This window comes from Cercospora kikuchii, assembly GCF_019650295.1.
Source record: "Cercospora kikuchii DNA, contig_00001, whole genome shotgun sequence".
In the NCBI taxonomy this organism is placed as follows: domain Eukaryota; kingdom Fungi; phylum Ascomycota; class Dothideomycetes; order Mycosphaerellales; family Mycosphaerellaceae; genus Cercospora; species Cercospora kikuchii.
Window position 1 is genome coordinate 1,406,290 of NW_025408582.1, and position 17,599 is coordinate 1,423,888.

The window sequence follows — 17,599 nt, forward strand, 5'->3', positions numbered from 1 at the left end:
GGAATTAGGTGATCCGTACAATGCCCGCTCCCTATGATACACTGTAGCGGCACAGCTTCTATGCACACCTCGCGCCACATTTTACGAACCACTGAAATGCCTGGCTTCTGAGCAGACTCTTGCCCATTTCGGCTATGGCAAATCTGGTCCACAGTCGCTGGCTTCTAGCCGCCATCGTGGACCGTTGTGGCGGTTCACAAAGATGAATGCCCTCACTTCCTCAGACCCAGCTTGCCCATCAGCCCGCCGGATGCGCTTCCCTCGCTCTCGTTGAAAATTTGCAGCATGTTCTTCCACACCGCGCCAGGCTCCTGGCTGGCATCAATCTTTCTCCAGATGCCGGTAGCGCGGTAGTAGTCCACGACCGGAGCGGTCTGCTTGTGATATGTCCCTAACCGCTTCTTGAGTGCTTCCTCGTTGTCGTCTGATCGCTGAATGAGAGGCTCTCCGGTAATATCATCGGTCATCTCCTTCTTCGGCGGGCTGAAGATCTTGTGGTATGATCGTCCGGAGGCTGGGTGCACCAGACGTCCAGTAATGCGAGCCACGAGCAAGTTGTCCTCGATCTGCAGTTCAATCGCATGCTTCAGTTGCTGCGTCTTGGCCGCCAACATCTCATCAAGCTTCTTGGCTTGCGGAACTGTGCGCGGGAAACCATCAAGAATGAATCTGTCCAATTTTGTCAGCATGAGTTCCCCTGGTGTCCGCTTTGGCCGACCAGCGCGCCATCGGCAACCTCCACATACCCTCCCTTGCACTCCTTGTTGTTCTCAAGCTCCTTCTCAATTATGCCAATCATGATCTCGTCCGACACCAGGCCTCCTGCATCCATGATCTTCTTCGCCTCTCGGCCAAGTTCGGTCTTTGCGGCCACTTGCGCGCGCAGCATGTCGCCGGTAGCCAGATGGCAGCAGCCATACTTTTCCTTGATTCTCGGCGCCTGAGTGCCCTTGCCTGGAGTTGAACATTAGCCGCTGGCGAATACTCGCCCTCCGAGTGCCATTGACACTTCTGCCTGCACGTACCAGCTCCAGGAGGCCCAATCAAGATCATGCGCATGCCATCGCTGTTCGCGGTGCCTGCTGCTGGTTTCCCTGACAGTCGCGCCTCGAGCTCGTGGACTTTCTTTTCTAGCTTGTCGACAGTGGCTTTGAGCGCCTCGACCTGTTCCGACGACATCTTGTATACGGGTCCAGGTAATCACCGAACCACAGCGAAGTGCAGCAAAAGAGGGAATGGGAAAATGGAGGCAGAGGGTGGTCGGCAGTAGAAAGAAATGCGCCGGAAGAGCTCGACACAGCTGTGTTGAGAGTTCGGCTGCTCGGCGACGTCGGCCAAGGGCACCAGCCTGAAGTCCAACCTCGCTCAAACTTGTTCCTTCCCTCCGGCCGCAATACACCCACGCGCCAACATTATCGTGGACACATTGAATCGCATACACTGCTCTTCTGATCTTAAGCGACAATTTAAATCCTCTCTGAAAGCATTCTTGCTACTGTATCGAAGACGCCAAAGTGTCCGGCGACGAAATGAGCTCCAGCAAAAGAAAAGACGCCTGCTCCAGTCGCGTCCGGTCACAGAGCGCTCAGCCGTTATTGCCTGCTGACCAGCCATGAGAGATACATGCTCCCCACGGACTTCGCGATGTCATCAGGATCTGTGCGTACCCGTAGAGCCTGTATAGGAGAAGTGGACACGTTTCACCCAATCCGTAAGCTCGCACGTCGTAGCAGTTGGCATATGTACGATATTAATCTGAAGTGCTCCTGCCCTGGCCATACCTTGTCCATTCGAACTCAAGACAAAGACGAAGGCGCTGCGGAGTCTCGATTGGCAATTCGCATGGTGAGAGACTCCGGCATCTCAAAACCAGGCACCGGATAGTAAAATATCGACAACGGCAAGGCGAACTTCAACTATGATATGTACGACTCCCACCGCGAACAGACATAGTTATCGGGACATATGCGAAAGATGCTCTGAGTCCTCACGTTGGAATGTCTCCCTCGTATGTTTCGAAACAAGATGCAAATAAACCGCAGAGAGATGCGAAGACGAGTTTCAGCAAACGCAACCCAGTACACGCCCTTTCAGGAACTTTCTGCACAACTCTCTGTTTGCTTGAAGGTGGCCGCTTTGTCGAGCGGTCTCTCCTCTGGTCGAACTTGGCGCTGTGCACAATAGGGCTTGGTGAACTTTTGTCATGAAAATAACCGGCGCTCCAGTGCAATTCGAACGACCACGGCATCGAAGGCAGCCTCTTCCAATCCTCCTTGAACTTCGCTCTTTCTCGCACCCAAGATGCCGGCTCTGAGCGACGAGCTCTCCATACTGGTCGACGGGATTGCCGCCGCCATACACAGCTCCTTGAAGAAGCTCGTTTCCACCAAGATCGCGGAAGCCCCCAAGAAGAATCAGATCGAAATGGATATTGCTGGCATGCGCAATCAGATCCTCGGTAAATCGCCATCCTCTACACTCGTGACGCAAATTCTAGCTAACGTGTGATGCCAACACAGCGAACGTCGAGTACCTTTACCCTTTGCTGGCAGGTGACGATGTGGTAGAAGTGGCAGAATTTGAGGTTGTGACAGTAGGAGTTGGTACCTCGGTATCTACCAGCGTTGTATTTACGAGGAACGGGTCGCGGCGCGTCTTCATCCTCGGCCCCAATGCTGAAGGAGAAGCATACGCGCTGCGGAAGCTACTGAGCATGACCAGTGACTTGTTGTGTCGCAATTGGGCTGGCTTCTATTCGCCAGGCAATCGCTGGAAGGCAGTCAGGTTGGAAGGGCAGGGAAAGAGCTACTACTTTACCAATGTGGACGACAGGCACGACGGAGACGATGAGCAGGCATGACCATCGACATTCACTGGAAGCTTGAGCATCGCACGCTGCCGACTACGCTATGCGACTGAGATTGAAGAGTAGAAGTCAGAATGCAGGATGTGGTGCTTCCCCTTGATGGAGAGTTGTGCTGCTGCAAGCGCGTCTACTGATTCCGGGCCAAGCTAAGCCCAGTGAGAAATGAAGCCCAGAGCTCCACTCAATGCGCACTCTTCGAACACCTTCTATGCATTATTTTGTTTGCTCAATTACTGCCACACTGCCGAGTGCTCCATCACCCGCTGAACATTTTCCATTGCGCACAACAGAAACTGAGCTCAACTTTCTCGTCGATCCTAACATTAGGTCCTTCGACACCCTTCAGAAACGGACCGTGAGCAAACCAGAACTCAACGACTGCACCGGGACGTTGCACCGCTTCCTGTACCTGAGTACTTCCCCAGCCTGCGATGCCTCCCCGGACCACCGGCAATTCGTCCAACATGGGCGACAACATCGTCCTGCCGTCAACGAGTCGATGGAGAAAGCTATCGAGGCGAGGGTCGCGGCCGCCATGGAGGAGTCAGTGGGGAAGATGGTGGAAACAAAGGTCGCTGCCGCCTTGAAAGCCGCTTCGAACAAGGGCGAAAAATGGGAGCCAGAGCTTGAAGGTGCAACCATACGCGACCAGATCCTCAGTAAGTTGGATTGGACTTCCGCTCAGATAAATACGTGCTAATGAGTATGCAGCCAATGCCTCCTTCCTCTATCAACTGCTCGGAGGACTCGACAGCGATGGTCACTCCTTCGAGCTAGTGACATGTGGTGTCGGAGCAAAGGTCGCTGGTTGCGTTGTCTACATGAAAGGGGATCGTCGCCACGTTCTACTTCGGGGTCCTGAGAGTCGAGGCGAACCGAAGGCACTGCAAGAGCTGCTTGCCATGACGAGTAAGCTGATGCATGACAAGTGGACGGAGTTCTGCCGCCCAGCCGACAACTGGCGACAGGTTAATGGTAGAGGAAATAGCTACTATTGCACATCCAAACGCTAGGGAGATAACGAGCGAGGCGCTGCAATGCCATTGGACTGTCATTCTTTGGAAGCGATCCATTGGGGAGGGCAGGAGCCACTGCTATGCCGTCGAGGACGATGAGTAGATATGGCCATTGACGCTCGCTCGAAAGCGGACATTTCCGAAAATTGCAGCGCACCATGGAGATTGACATCTGGAAGAAGCGTAGAAGTCAGTACGCAAGACGATCTGATTTCTCGGAATGGATCATTGCGCTACCGTGAGCTCCTCTTCTCAACACTCGAGACAAAGTCCAAGTGAAGCTCAGTGAAACCTGAAGCCGAAATACAACCCAGCCCGTGCCTTCAGGCAGTTTCTACGCCCTTGTTTGTTTGCTTGAAAAGTTCCTCTGCTACGGGTCAAAGCTTTCCCTCGCCAACAGCACAAATTCAAATCTCGAGGTTCCCGCTGTTCCTGACATCCAGCTGTGTTCAATAAGCAATCGACACTCAGATCACGGTACGTCGCTCGAAAGTAACCAGTCACTTCTGCTCATAGCTAACCCCGTCTCTAGCCAAGGATGGCTCCTCCGCCCGCCATGCACTTATCCCACTCGGAGTACAGGCTCGTAGCTGCTCTTCGCGAGTCGACGGAAAAATTGGTGGAGGCAAAGGTCGCCGCAGCAATTCAGGAGTCAATCAACACAGTAGTCGACGCCAAGGTCGCCGCCGCCCTGGATGCTGCCAAGGACGAAAAGAACGAAGAGAGCAAGAAAGCAGAGCCAATGCTTGACATGGCTGGAATGCACTGCCAGATCCTTTGTGAGTCGAGTGAGAGCCCCTACTATCGAGTCAGATGCTAATATATCTTCTTCATCGCAGCCAACGCCAAGCATCTCTACCCACTACTCGCACGACGTGCTGTTTACCACAAGCTTGACTTCGACGTGGTGACTTATGGCGATGACTCAGGATTCCATGCTGCCGTCGTTTTCGTGGACGAGGGATATACTCGTGTCCTGCTCAAGGGACCAAAGGCTTTGGGCGAAGCCAATGCGCTGCAGAAGCTGCTTACCATGACTAGTGTGCAGATCCTGGACCAGTTGGCGGCGGAGAACAAGAAGGACTTCGATTTGCCAGGAAATTCGGAATGTGGCTGGCACGACGTCCAGACGGGCAACGGCAGCTTCTTTTGCGTTGTGGATCAATGAACGTGTACCCGGAGCTGCAGGAGATGAGACTTGATACTGTCGCAGCTCACAAGCGACGAGTATACATCACCGAGTCGACAAGATACCCCAAAAGAACCAGAATTGTGCTCATAAGCGATTGTGCTCAGTACATAGTTCATACAAATAACAGTGGGTATCCATCCATGATCCATCACCTGTGACGTTCCAATGCTTGCTTTCCGATATTCATATTCCAATCATAAGTCATACAGAGAAAACCTGAAACCAAGCCGCCAGAAAGAAAAAACAACCAAAAAGAACTTCGTCGCCCTTCTAGTCCATGTACTCTCTGTGTCTCGTCCAGGACATGTTGTTTTCCATAATATTAAAAGATCCCGTCCAATGGTCTGTTTCGCCTGCACGCCCGCCAAATACTCCTTCGAATATGCATCCATCGGGCTCGCGGAAATAGCTAGTAGCCAGAAAATTTGCGCCACTCCCTAAGTAGTTGTGAAGAATCTTTCCCCTTTTTGTGGTCATGAGAATAGTCACCTGTGTACACCATCAATGCTGTGCATGCTTGATGGATCGCTGCCCTTTCTGCTCGCAGCAGCGCCTTCGACAGCATCGCCGTTGATGCTGGGAAGGCATGAGCTCTGTAGACTCTGCGTATCCGCCGTGAGTGGCGGTGGTGTCGTTGCGGCAGAGTTGTAATTGCTGGCATATGGCGCCACGGTCATAGCAATCTGCATGGGCATTTGATAGCCCGAACCGGATTGCATATGAAAGTGGCCGCCATGGTTAATATTGCCATTTCGTTGAATATGGTCGAATCTGTGCATTTTCTTCTCGATGGCCAGGACTTGCTTGCCGGCTCCTGAGCGTTTGGCTTGGAGAAGAGGTGCCTGAAGGTGGTCGCAAAATACGAAGTAGTCGTTTATCTCCAGGACATCCAAGAATTTCTCTGGAATCAAATCAGCAAATGTATCAATGTGGATCGGGCGCATACTCACGGATCACATAATTGCCATAACTGTCGCGAATCATGCCAAGCAAGACGCCTTCACCCTCCGTTCGTCGTGCATTGTCGTCCAGCAGTTTCGTCATGACGCTGTTCCGATACACATCATCGGAGCGCTCCAGACATTTCTCGACCACATTGCTGGAGAACTTGTGCTTGCTGTATCCTTCGAGGCCTTGTGCGACGATGGTGAGCACTTGTTGTTTACCTTCGCCGTGGTCGTGAGAGACGATATGCTGCACGACGTAGTTGCCAAACTGGTCAGATATCATGGCGTTGACCCCCTGCATCAGTTCTGACATTACCAGGGCTCGGTTGGGGAGATCACTCTTTTCGAGGCATCGCTGAATGACGCGGCACCCGTAGGGATGTATGCTAAGATGCTGAACCTGGGCTCGGAACGCGGCCACGATGAAATTGAGGTTGGCAGCTGGGCAGCGTTCAATTGCCTTCTGGATTACGTGATTGCCGTTTTGATCCTTGACGCACTTGAGCACGTGATTGTCGAGCTCGAGGACGAGAGGCGTCTGGTCGTCGACAAGCAGGTGATCGAGGGCCTTCTGAACCACTCGACATCCGTACATTTGCAGAGACAGACTCAGGACTTGGCCATGCATGATCTTGGCCAGTCGCTTCTTGTGTCGCTGATCGCCGTGCTCAAAGAATTTCTGAATCACATAGTTGCCGAACACGTCTGTCATGAGAGGAATAGCGTTCGGGTCGATTTCGTTGAAGACCATATCCTTGTCATCAGAGTTGGCAGTTTCCAGCTTCGTCTGTATGAATCGTGATCCATGTTGGTCTCCAGCGAATTCTGCAACGTGACCACGGATGTCACGTAGCTCCCATCGTTTGTTTTTCGTATTGGACTTGAACTCGTACATAAGTGCGCTTTGAACACTCTCGCCGATAGGACTGTCCCGTGGCGTCGTTGGCACCTCAAGCCCCATAGTATTGATCGGCATGAGCTGCATGAAGTGTGGATTGATCTGTAAGGCGTAAGGATTGTACAGACTCGCATACGGATTGCTGCGAAGCTGGGCAGCCATCAGTTGCTGAACGTGAGCACTCATGTATGGGTTGTTATCGGCAGCAGGAGATCTCCGATTCGCCATTTGAACGCCATTGCAGAAGCCTGACCACTCAGAAGGCGACCTCAAGCCGGCAGAGACATCATGAGACCGGGCAGCTGCACCAGTAACGAATGGTTGACCAGGCCGAAATTCGGCTAGGCCTCCAGCGTTGATATATCTTTCTGCCAAGGAGGATTGATAGTGGTTGGCGGGTGGTGCCGCAGCGAAGTCCTCCATGTCAAGGTAGTGTGCGCTGGCCCGATCCAGTTCATCGATAATGTCATCATGGTTGTGGTAGAAGTTGTTGCCAGCCTGCGTGCTTGGTCGTGAACCAGCGCCTGGATGCGAACCTTGAAAGCCATTCGTCGGCTTGTACGTAGAGGGTGATCGGTTCTCGCCGTTGAAGGAGAACTGTTGCATGTTCGAGGCGACGTGGTCGACGTTGAAATAAGGATTGTAAGCTCCGTTGCGACCCGATGACATCGAGGGGGCACGAGAGTTGTTCGGCGTAGCGCGCTGTGAGGACCTGCCATAGTCTGGACGCGTGAAGGAAGGAGGCTCCTCCGCCCCACGTGATGATGGCAGACTACCGTCTCGGGACGTGGGCATACTAGCATTGCGACTGTATTGCGAAGAGAATGGAGGGCGTCTGTCGTCGCTGGGCGATTGTGTGGCAGAAGACGTATACCCGTTGGTTAACTCGGATTTTCGGTGAGAGGGATCGATCGGTCGGTCGAATTTAGTATATACGTTGAATGGCGGCTGTTCGCTGGAGCGCACACTGAAGTCGTTCTTCAACTCAAAAGCGGAACTGTATCGAGGTCGAGGCTGCCCAGTCTGATTGAGGTTGATCGTGGGTGGCCGCGTCCCAAAGCCCATGAGATTTTGGCTCGCGCCGGACATCGCTTGCAAGCCGGCGTTGCTGCCACTTCGTTGTTGCGACAGTATGTTGTCGTTGGGAAGCCCGCTCGATAGGGTACGACCAGGGATGGATCCACGCTTGGCCCACGATCTGTTCGCATACTCCTCGGAGATCGACGACTCCACGAGCGATCCCGAACCAGTCTTTCCTTCAATATCCTCAGCAGCCTTGGCTGTCAACGGTTGTGGATTGTGCTCACGCGACGAGGAATTTTCTCGAGCTAGTGACGGCATCGCAAAGCCATTTGCTCCGCTGCTCCATATTGTGGTGCCTCCCCATGTGTTCCCCGTCGCAGCCGGCTTGACAATGCCGTTCGTGTTGGATTTCTTTTCGGTTGTGGTTGTACTTCTGGCACCGTTGAACGATCGTGCCTGGGGTAAAAGGTCAGCGTGGGCGCAGACAAGCTACGATTTGGGAAAGCTTACTGCGTTCGTGAACGCCATGCTGGTGTTTGTGTTGGCGGTGCCCGTTGCACCATGAGACATTATACAAAGATATGTTCGAGAAGGGTGAGTAATGTATGGGTGGCCGTGAAGATCGTCAGATATATCGTTGGAGGTGGAGGTAGACGTGGTGCGGTAGTCTACAATTTGTCCTGTGCTGGACCGGTCGCGTGTCGTGGGCGAATCGAAATGCGATCAGAGTGCCTCAGGTGGGCTGGTGCGCTGTGCAGGTTCGGGCAGTCAGCAAGCCGCCAGAGGGCGATTCGTGAAGCGGGCGGCGGGCAGGCAGGCAGACAGCTCCTGCTGGTGGACCGGCCACGACAAGCTCGCTGGCAGATCGGACGAGAATACGTACTCTGGGGCGCGCGAGGGTACAATGCAAGCACTGGGCCGGCGTGCGAGGGCATGTACAAGTGGTGGTGGAGCTGAAGAAGGGCAGCAGCAGCAGCAGCGCAGTAGGCCAGCGGTGCAATAGCAGTTGGGAGGCGGCGATATGTGATTGGGGAGTGCCGACTATGTGCAGAATGCCTGATCCCTCCCGCGAGCGAAGACTAATTTCAAGGCACCTGGCATCAGAAGGGAAGGGCGCGCAAGAGGGCGAGCTGGCAGGCAGGCACTGGCTGATATGTCGTCGGGCGACGCTCGCGGCTGCAAGGGATCGCGCTGCTGGGAAATGCGCCGGAATGCGCCTCTGTTGTTGATGAATGTACAGGCAAGCGAGGGAAGAGAAGAGGAAGCAGAAGAAGGCAAACGCACAGCGCACGCAGGCAGGGCGGAACGACAAGCCAGCTTGCGGCTCTGGGATAAGAGAAAGAGTATCCTCGCACGCCCGCAAGTAAGTTCTACGTGCAGTGGCTCCTCCACCAGCGATATCCAGGGTCGAACGCTAGAGCCAGAGGCGCCGCGCGGGCCACGGTGGGCCTCACGCCTCTGCCGAGCGCGCAACGTCGGATTTCACCACTTCTGCCTCTTGTATCATTCGATAGTCTGCCATTATACGTGTTGGTCGATCCGCGGTTACCCAGCATCCATCATCTCTTCCGCTGTCTGCCATGCCACACCAGCAACCGCCTTGCCGGCCAGTCCCATCGCCCACCTCCACCGGCCGCACAAAGACGTTCCAGCTTGCCGCAGCAAGGCAGGAGTCGGTGAGCACAGATGGTGGCATTCTGGTGCTGCAGCTGTTTCATAGCCGACTCATTCGCGCGCGACCCTCCGCTCGCCGACTCGCCTATGGCGCGAGGCCACCTGCTGTCGTGGAGTCGCACGACAGAAAGTAAACGCCTAGACTGCAGCCTCTCCGCGGATCGGCCCCCTCCTTTTAGTGGCGTGCAGGGCAAAGTCCGATTGCTGCAAGTCATTCGTAGCGTGGGATTGTCCGGTCCGAAACTCGTCGACTGTTGAACTCTCGCGACTCCATGACATGTTTCAGGTTGGATGGGAAAGCCCTCTATCGCACATGGCGTGCGAGCGTGTGTTCGATGGTCGATATCGAGGCAAGCATGTGGTTGTTTGCTGCTGTGGCGTCACCTCAGCGCCCGCCTGCACGTCAGGCCTGTTTCGTGGTCCACTCGAATACCCGAATGCCACCTCCCGAGCTGCTGTTGTTCCCAGGCGCATGGACGGCGGCCGTGCACGCCGCAACAGGTTATCGAGAGCGTTTCAGAACCTGGACGTGCACGGGTAGATCTGGAAGCTGATACCACTATGGTCGAATGGACGGGTTAGCGTTGTGCTTCAAGAGTGTGCACAACGCCACCGTGATGCCTCGACGGTATTGGCATGCCGCTTGTTCACGGCTTCGCCGGTGCACAGAACATGGGCAGTTCCTTGCGCAAATAGCGATCACTCCTCTCGTGAAGCATGAGACCGTTTCTGTGAAGTCTAAGTACAATTGCTTGCGAATGGGAGTAAGGAGACAGGACTGTTACGAGTCATTGTAGCTGTTCACATTGCACCCGCTGCTGTTAAGGCCGTGCTTGCCCATACTGACCATATTCGCGGGACCTGTCATCGCAATGGTGCGGCATTGCCGAAACAGGATCGCCGTCTGTATGGGACGAATGTTGAGGGCTTCGGTCGCGGAGGCATTGGCTGTCACAGAGCATCGGGCCTACTGATATGCCATGCACAATGCCTTCGCTTATACACAGGAGATTGAAGAAAAGCCTCGGAGATATACTGCTGTTCGGACTTGCGCGAGGACGACAGAAATGGTCTGCAGAGGCAGATAGCGGTATGCTTCAACGGCAGCGCATGCCGATTCATCGCGTGGCATTGCAGGAGCTGTGAACCTCCGATACAGAAGTTGCAACTCTGGAGTCTGGGTCCAGTCCAATGCGCAATGCAATGCTTGCAGCGGTGGAAGCGGAACAAGTGCTTCCGTCGCTGCCTCTCGCATGGCGTTTGCAAGCACGAAAGACGCAGCCGAGTATTGCCCATCCTGTGACTCACTATAGAAGCAGTTTCTAGCGCGGGAGGAAGCGATGAGTGATTGTGAGCGAGCGGGGGTGATTCATTCTTGTGGCTGTGGCTGCGGTGCGGAAAAGATGAGTCGACCGGGCCTTCCCAATTGAAAACGCCACAAGCCTCTTCAAAATCTGACCTCATCGCCGCAGCTCAATCGCAAGAACAGCAGACAGATTGACCGCACCTCACCTTCAACACCGAAACTACATACTTGAGACCGCCGCATTGGACACCACAGCATCTCTCAGCAACACCCAAACCACATCCACCATCATGGCCGTCCGCGCCTCTTTCGAAAACTCCAACGAGTAAGACCTACCCCACCTGTGCATTTTCATCGCGCAAAACCCATACTAACCACACACCCACCCACCACAGAGTCGGCGTCTTCTCCACCCTCACAAACTCCTACGCCCTCGTCGCAGTCGGCGCCTCAGAAAACTTCTACTCCGTCTTCGAAGCCGAACTCCAAGACGTAATCCCCATCTGCCACTGCACCATCAACGGCACCCGCATAATCGGCCGCCTCACAGCAGGAAACAAAAAAGGCCTCTTAGTCCCCACCTCCACCACCGACCAAGAACTCCAACACCTCCGAAATTCCATCCCCGACGAAGTCAAAATCCAACGGATAGAAGAACGCCTCTCAGCGCTCGGAAACGTCATCTGTGCGAATGATCATGTCGCGCTCGTACACCCCGACCTCGAACGCGAGACGGAAGAAATCATAGCGGATGTGTTGGGTGTGGAGGTTTTCAGACAGACGATTGCGGATAATGTGTTGACGGGGAGTTATATGTCGTTGTCGAATCAGGGTGGGATTGTGCATCCGAAGACTTCGATACAGGATCAGGATGAGCTTTCGAGTTTGTTGCAGGTGCCGCTCGTGGCTGGCAGTGTGAATCGCGGTAGCCCGGTTGTGGGAGCTGGAATGGTGGTCAACGACTGGATGGCTGTGACGGGTCTGGATACGACTGCCACTGAGCTCAGCGTGATCGAGTCGGTGTTCAAGTTGGGAGAAGGCATGGGGCCGAGCGCGATCCAGCAGAACAAGGAGTCTATGGTGGAGTCGTTTTACTAGACTTTTTGCTGTCTGGCTCTACGAGGTGGAAGAAAGAGCGGCGTCACGATTAGATGATCCCTGTGGTCAGCATTCTTTGGACAGCACTAGCATCCAGCGCGGAGTTTGAGGGAGAACCATGGTCACTGATCAGCCTGTAAATCGACATTACAGAAGCAGTCTCTTAGAAAAGTGACTTGGCAGGCGATTGCAATCAATTCGAAATTCGTAATGCGAGCTGCTCGCCACAGCACTACCAAAAAGGCACAATGAAGCCATAACTAGCAAGAAAACGAGCTCCCTGGAGTATCATCCGTTCGTCATTCCCAAACGCCGATCATGTCTGTGCTGGCAGGTTCCGCCATAATAAGAGAAAGTCCCAACTCCTTTGCGCGCATGAGTTGCTCCGCCTCAAAAGTCTGGTCTAATGCGTGGAACAGTTACCAAGAACTTCGTGGCAGTCCCCATCAAGACCCTTTACCCGAACGCCTGCTGCTACTGACGGAGGAGACGCGTCTACTAGACGTCGTCGCCATCGTTCACATCCTTCTCGTCAATGTCGATACTGACGCCAGCACTTTGCGCCGCTTTCTTCCATTGCTCGCATTCGGCCCAAGCACGTTGACATTCAGCCTTGAGCTTGTCACAACTGGAGCTCAGCTCGGCAATAGCTTGTTCGGTGAGCAGCTTTTCGAGGGTCCACTTCTCGATGTTTTGCGTTTCGTTCTCTTTGAGCTGTGTAATAAACTGCACGGCGCGAGCAAGAATCGAGCCTTTGTTCTTCTCGCAGCCTGGAACGATCTTGGCGAGCTCGTTAATGCCCTCATTGATCGTCTCTCGACGTCGGCGTTCAACTGGAAAAAGGTTAGCATGGTCGGTTAGATTGTAGACAAGGGCGGTACCCACCTTCTTTGTGATTGTCCCGTCGCACTTTGTGCCACTCCTCCGTCCCGACTTGGGGTTTCGGGTTGCCCTGCCCGTTGTTTGCGCCCTTTCCAGTGGGTGATCCGGCACCATTCGGAGGCGCAGGAGCCAATTCGTGTGGGACGTTGTGGTCAAAGTCGCCGAAACTCGATGTTCGCTGCTGGCCACCAAGGTTGACTTGATCTAGGGACGTTTGCTGAGACCTATCGCCACCTTGGTCGTTCGCTTGATTCAAGAACGACTGCTCTGTTGATTGGGGTACGGTCATCGTGTGGTATTGCGCCATGGCGGCCGCTGCGGTGTCGCTCGCGCTCTGTACCGGCTGGTGTCCCATGTTATGGTGCGCGTGCATATCTCCGTGATCTTGGTGTAGGTCGCCAGAGTCGCCGACGTTGGCATTGTGGGAAGCCAGTGTCGAAAAGGCCATGTCGTTGGCGTGCTGGTTCATGCCATCGTCGTCATTGAGGTTGTATGGCTGATCGAAATCGTGCGCATTCATTCCGGGACCCGGTCGGGCTTGTGGCAGGTCGTTCGTGTCGCGCTTTCTCTTGCTTGCGAGGGCGGCCATTGTGGTCAACGGTGGGAAGTGAGGTGGTGCTGAGCTGTTGAATGGAAGCAGCGCGGAATGCGAGTGGAATTTGTGTGGCCGTGTCTCGGGAAGGACCACGCGTGCCTAGAAGGTCCTGAAGAGAGGCTCGCGAGGCTCGTGAATGTCTAGGGCATGTCAGCTGGATGGTGATTAGAGTCGCGCGTCCATGTGACCGCAGTGAAGGAGGTGGTGGAGTGGTGGAGGTCATGCGCCAACATCGCGACGAGGACGTGAGCAACTCGCTGCACCCTCTGTGCATGCAAGTCGAGGCCGTGTCCTGCGCAGATGCCGTTCATGCTGCCAGCGCTGATCGCAGGAGGCGTCGCCTTTGCGATTGCGCCGCACGCTCCACCCGCGACATGCCCGACCGCACGAGTCGTCGTCGTCGTCGCGGTCGCGGTCGTCGAGATGCTGGCAGCTCGTCGCAGCAAGGTCGACGGCGTCGCGTGGCCACCAGCTTCGGCGCAGCGACGTGCAAGACGCTGTCGCGGCGCTCGACGGTGGTGGTGCTCGTGGATGGTTCTAACGGAAGCGCGACACATACCTCTTGCCCTTCTCACGCTCCAGCTCACGTGTTGATAGCCCTCTCACGTGGTGATCTTTCGCGGCCAGCGCCCGGTCGCTGTTGTGAGGCTCGGGAAGATACGAGCGACGCGTTGCCGAGTCGCAAACGACTTTGGTGATCTTACTCTGTTGATAGGATCAGTGTCAAATTCGCAAAACAGTTGTGCAGCGACTGATTATCGCATCGAGCGCGGCGAGGCATTCACGAGCATGTGAGGTGTGGGAGGAACGAGTGGCATGTGACTTGGAAGGTGCGAGGGATGGGTGGTAGGGTCTCGGGCCAATCCCGAAGCTCCATCTCGAATCGTGCTCCACCTCTCCAACCTGGCCCAGCTGCCGCACCTCTCTGCTTATCCCGCCCAGCCAGGGCGTACCTCTCAGCGATTTTATGCTATAACAAGAGCAATATCGCCTCAAAGAGAAGATATTCCTATATCTGTTATACAGTGCAGTCATATTCGATTACGGAAATGGCGATGCCAGAATGCATACGATAATCAAGATGCTTGCTTAAGAGAACAAACACTGCCCAGGAAACATCCTCTCTGTGACTTTCGCCCCGATCACACCATACTTGACCAGATTTTCAAGACCCCAAGCGCCAGGTCCTTTATACGACCACATGAACCAGGCTTGAGAGGAGTGCTCAAAGGCATCGAGTTCCGCTTCGAGAAACTTCCTCGTCGCATTCACCAACCAAGGCTTCCAATATGCAACGTCAACATTGCAGGAGCACTGGCAGCCGTCAACGTCGCACTTCGAACCAGCGACCGTCGAACCATTTGGGAACGCGCAGATATTCGTCTGCGCACTGAATTCGCCAATGAAAACCGGAAGCGAGGCTTGCGCAGGGAGCAGATCCGTCTGCGTCCAGTCGCATGCCTTCTGGATGTGTTGGTCTTGATTGAGCCACGAGTCACCATTCTGTTGGTTCTGGTACAGGTGCGTGTCGATGGAGAAGGTTGCCTCGCTCTTTAAAGCATTGCCGTTCAAGGCTTGTCCGACGTCGACCCAGCTCCAAGGACCTTTGAAGCTGTCGTGCATCACAACCAGTAGGTTTGGATTCGTCGCAGCAGCTCTTACGGCATGGTAAGCTTTTTGCGTCCACTCTTTGGTGATGTCGAAGTTGTTGTCTCCCCAGGAAGCTGGTTCGTTGACGAGTTGCAAACCAAGCACTACATCGGCATATTCTTTCGAGCCATACTTCTGAGCGATGATCTTCAAGACAGATATACTCTTGTCTAGATTGTCACCTGATTGCCAACGTATGTTTCCAGACTGGCCGCTGTTGTCGAAGCCATTTTGAGAACCAGGTGATCCATGGCAATCAACCACTACCTTGAGGCCATGAGTCCTTGCCCAGCCGATGGCTTTTTCCAGGTAAGCGTCAGCTCCTGTGATGTACGGAGTGCCGGAATTGTCATAAGACCAGTATCCGACGGGTATCCGCAGCGCGTTTATGCCCCACGATGCGATCTTCCGGACATCGGCTTCAGTGAAGTAAGTCTCCCAATGAGCTCGCAACTTGGCTTCGGCGCCTTGCGTTGAGTCGAATGTGTATTGGTCAGTGGCATTGGTGCCCTCGAAAAGTCCAGACACCATCCACTTTTCGAGCACCAACCAAGAACCAATGTTGACTCCGCGGATCATCTGTGTCGATGAGGCTCGTGTGTTGTGGGCGGCAGCATCGTGGCCGCTGATAATCGATGTATCGATGGCTTTGGCATTAGCGTCTTTCCGAATGGCGAGCCCGACAATGAATTGGAAGCTAACAGCCAGAAGTGCCGCATAGAACAGGAACTTAGACATGTTCCCGCGCTCTGCTGCCGATCCTCGCCTTGAGCTTCTCGTTGACCTCCTTCGGCAAATTGACGGTGGCCCTTCTATGCTCTGGCCGTGATGAGACGATCAATCACTCAAGGGACGCGGCGATTGTCTGCTTTTGAGCTGTCCAGTCTTGCATGTATCGTGGTCCAGACGGTTTGCGGGCGAAGTCGAAGGTTGCATTGCGGCGACCCCGATCATGGCTTGTACTGTGATCAGTCGTGATTGCATGTGCTTGTTCCCACTGCTAGTATTCACGGATGTGGTCAATTCGTGTCCTCGACGGGTGGCTAACATGTGATTATAGCATGTGGAGTCTGCATGCGCGTGTCAGAATTTCCAGTGCTCTCGAATGATGCTGTCAGAGATGCTTTGCAAATACGACTTGTCAATTGCCTTGAATGCTTGCCGATGTTGGACAACAAGGACAAAGGAAGAAAACGGCTTCTAGATGTAAGCCTCCAGTACACGAAGAGCGCCACTGTGGCGATTTATCGTTTCCACCGCTGTCAGACCGTACTAGTATGGATTACAGGGCAAGCCATTCGCCGGACCCAAGCCTGACAGTGGCAAACCACGCTGAAGATGCTTGATGGAATGAGCGATGAACGCCAGTTCTGACATCAACGAGATGCTTGATGACCTGGGCATATATCAGCATATCGAATGGCGAGGCAGCAATGGCTTTCGGCATGGATTTGCTAAAGATGACAGGAACATCTGGCGTTAATCGGTCATTGTACACATTCTGTCGTACTCTTACAGCTTCGCCTGCAACACACTACCACCATCCAGTACAATAGTCGCTCCATTCAAATGCCCACCAGCACGACTGCAGAGATACACCACAGCCGCAGCGATATCTTCTGGGTGACCCAACCTCTTGTTAGGGCTGGCAGCCGCAAGCTTCTCCACACCACCGCTCATTTCCATAAGACCGCTAGCCATCTTGCTAGGGAAGAAACCCGGTGCAATGTTGTTGACCAAAATACCCTGCGGTCCCAATTCAAGTGCCAAATTCTTGCCCAGGTGCAGGGCTGCTGCCTTCGAAGCACTGTAGCCATAAGTTCCCTGTTTACCCAAAGTTCCAACACCAATACCAGCAATCGACGCAGTGATAACAATTCGTGAAGGGTCCTGAATCGAGCCTGCCTTGCGAAGAAGAGGAGCGAACTTCTGAGAGCAGACAAACACACTCTTGACGTTCAAGTCCATGACCTTTTGGAACGCGCTCTCAGGGTGTGTATCGAATTCCTCGCCCCATGTTGCGCCGGCATTCGCAAATAGGATGTCGACTTTGTCGGTGTGCTTCTCGACCTCTTTCACGAGTCTCTCGACTTCTCCGGGCTTCGCGATATCAGCTGGGATGGAGATGGCTTTGCATTGGGTGTTTGGTAGGGCATTGAGAGCGGCGCAGGCTTCCTCGCATGCTTTCGCTTTGCGGGATGTGATGAAGATTTTGGAGCAGCCGGCTTGAGCGAGACTGTGGGAAGTATTCCCGTTAGTGCCAGCCTAAAGGCGTATTGCAGTGAAGTGTGGCTACTCACCCAGACGCAGCATGCAATCCCAGGCCTCGAGAGCCGCCGGTGACGACAGCTACCTTGCCTTGCAGCGAGAAGAGGTTCTTGAAGTCATTGAGCTTGACGTCTGCTTCGGCTGACATGATGGGCTATTGTGTTCGAGGATCAAGTAATGTTGA

The 17,599-nt window shown here is 54.2% G+C and overlaps 9 protein-coding genes across 9 annotated transcripts; 4 read left to right on the forward strand and 5 right to left on the reverse strand.

Moving 5' to 3' along the window:
* Positions 1-212: 212 nt before the first annotated feature.
* CKM354_000048000 (adenylate kinase ADK1) lies at positions 213-1,179 on the reverse strand (the record flags this gene model as incomplete). The annotated part of the gene is made up of 3 exons (XM_044795569.1): positions 213-669; positions 747-954; positions 1,026-1,179. 3 exons carry the CDS (start codon positions 1,177-1,179, stop codon positions 213-215), a joined length of 819 nt encoding a protein of 272 aa, XP_044651504.1.
* Positions 1,180-2,301: 1,122 nt separating this feature from the next.
* CKM354_000048100 (uncharacterized protein) lies at positions 2,302-2,860 on the forward strand (the record flags this gene model as incomplete). Its single annotated transcript, XM_044795570.1, has 2 exons — positions 2,302-2,458; positions 2,520-2,860. The coding sequence occupies 2 exons, from the start codon at positions 2,302-2,304 to the stop codon at positions 2,858-2,860; spliced, it is 498 nt and encodes a 165-aa protein (XP_044651505.1).
* Positions 2,861-3,297: 437 nt separating this feature from the next.
* CKM354_000048200 (uncharacterized protein) lies at positions 3,298-3,879 on the forward strand (the record flags this gene model as incomplete). Its single annotated transcript, XM_044795571.1, has 3 exons — positions 3,298-3,409; positions 3,457-3,525; positions 3,578-3,879. 3 exons carry the CDS (start codon positions 3,298-3,300, stop codon positions 3,877-3,879), a joined length of 483 nt encoding a protein of 160 aa, XP_044651506.1.
* Positions 3,880-4,438: 559 nt separating this feature from the next.
* CKM354_000048300 (uncharacterized protein) lies at positions 4,439-5,050 on the forward strand (the record flags this gene model as incomplete). Its single annotated transcript, XM_044795572.1, has 2 exons — positions 4,439-4,661; positions 4,722-5,050. 2 exons carry the CDS (start codon positions 4,439-4,441, stop codon positions 5,048-5,050), a joined length of 552 nt encoding a protein of 183 aa, XP_044651507.1.
* A 509-nt stretch (positions 5,051-5,559) lies between these two features.
* On the reverse strand, positions 5,560-8,512 carry CKM354_000048400 (uncharacterized protein; the record flags this gene model as incomplete). Its single annotated transcript, XM_044795573.1, has 3 exons — positions 5,560-5,975; positions 6,025-8,398; positions 8,453-8,512. The coding sequence occupies 3 exons, from the start codon at positions 8,510-8,512 to the stop codon at positions 5,560-5,562; spliced, it is 2,850 nt and encodes a 949-aa protein (XP_044651508.1).
* A 2,700-nt stretch (positions 8,513-11,212) lies between these two features.
* On the forward strand, positions 11,213-12,020 carry CKM354_000048500 (translation initiation factor 6; the record flags this gene model as incomplete). Its single annotated transcript, XM_044795574.1, has 2 exons — positions 11,213-11,247; positions 11,318-12,020. The coding sequence occupies 2 exons, from the start codon at positions 11,213-11,215 to the stop codon at positions 12,018-12,020; spliced, it is 738 nt and encodes a 245-aa protein (XP_044651509.1).
* A 498-nt stretch (positions 12,021-12,518) lies between these two features.
* On the reverse strand, positions 12,519-13,491 carry CKM354_000048600 (uncharacterized protein; the record flags this gene model as incomplete). Its single annotated transcript, XM_044795575.1, has 2 exons — positions 12,519-12,853; positions 12,906-13,491. The coding sequence occupies 2 exons, from the start codon at positions 13,489-13,491 to the stop codon at positions 12,519-12,521; spliced, it is 921 nt and encodes a 306-aa protein (XP_044651510.1).
* Positions 13,492-14,586: 1,095 nt separating this feature from the next.
* Positions 14,587-15,885, reverse strand: CKM354_000048700 (uncharacterized protein; the record flags this gene model as incomplete). Its single annotated transcript, XM_044795576.1, has 1 exon — positions 14,587-15,885. The coding sequence occupies one exon, from the start codon at positions 15,883-15,885 to the stop codon at positions 14,587-14,589; it is 1,299 nt and encodes a 432-aa protein (XP_044651511.1).
* A 774-nt stretch (positions 15,886-16,659) lies between these two features.
* CKM354_000048800 (uncharacterized protein) lies at positions 16,660-17,563 on the reverse strand (the record flags this gene model as incomplete). Its single annotated transcript, XM_044795577.1, has 2 exons — positions 16,660-17,383; positions 17,448-17,563. The coding sequence occupies 2 exons, from the start codon at positions 17,561-17,563 to the stop codon at positions 16,660-16,662; spliced, it is 840 nt and encodes a 279-aa protein (XP_044651512.1).
* Positions 17,564-17,599: the final 36 nt, after the last annotated feature.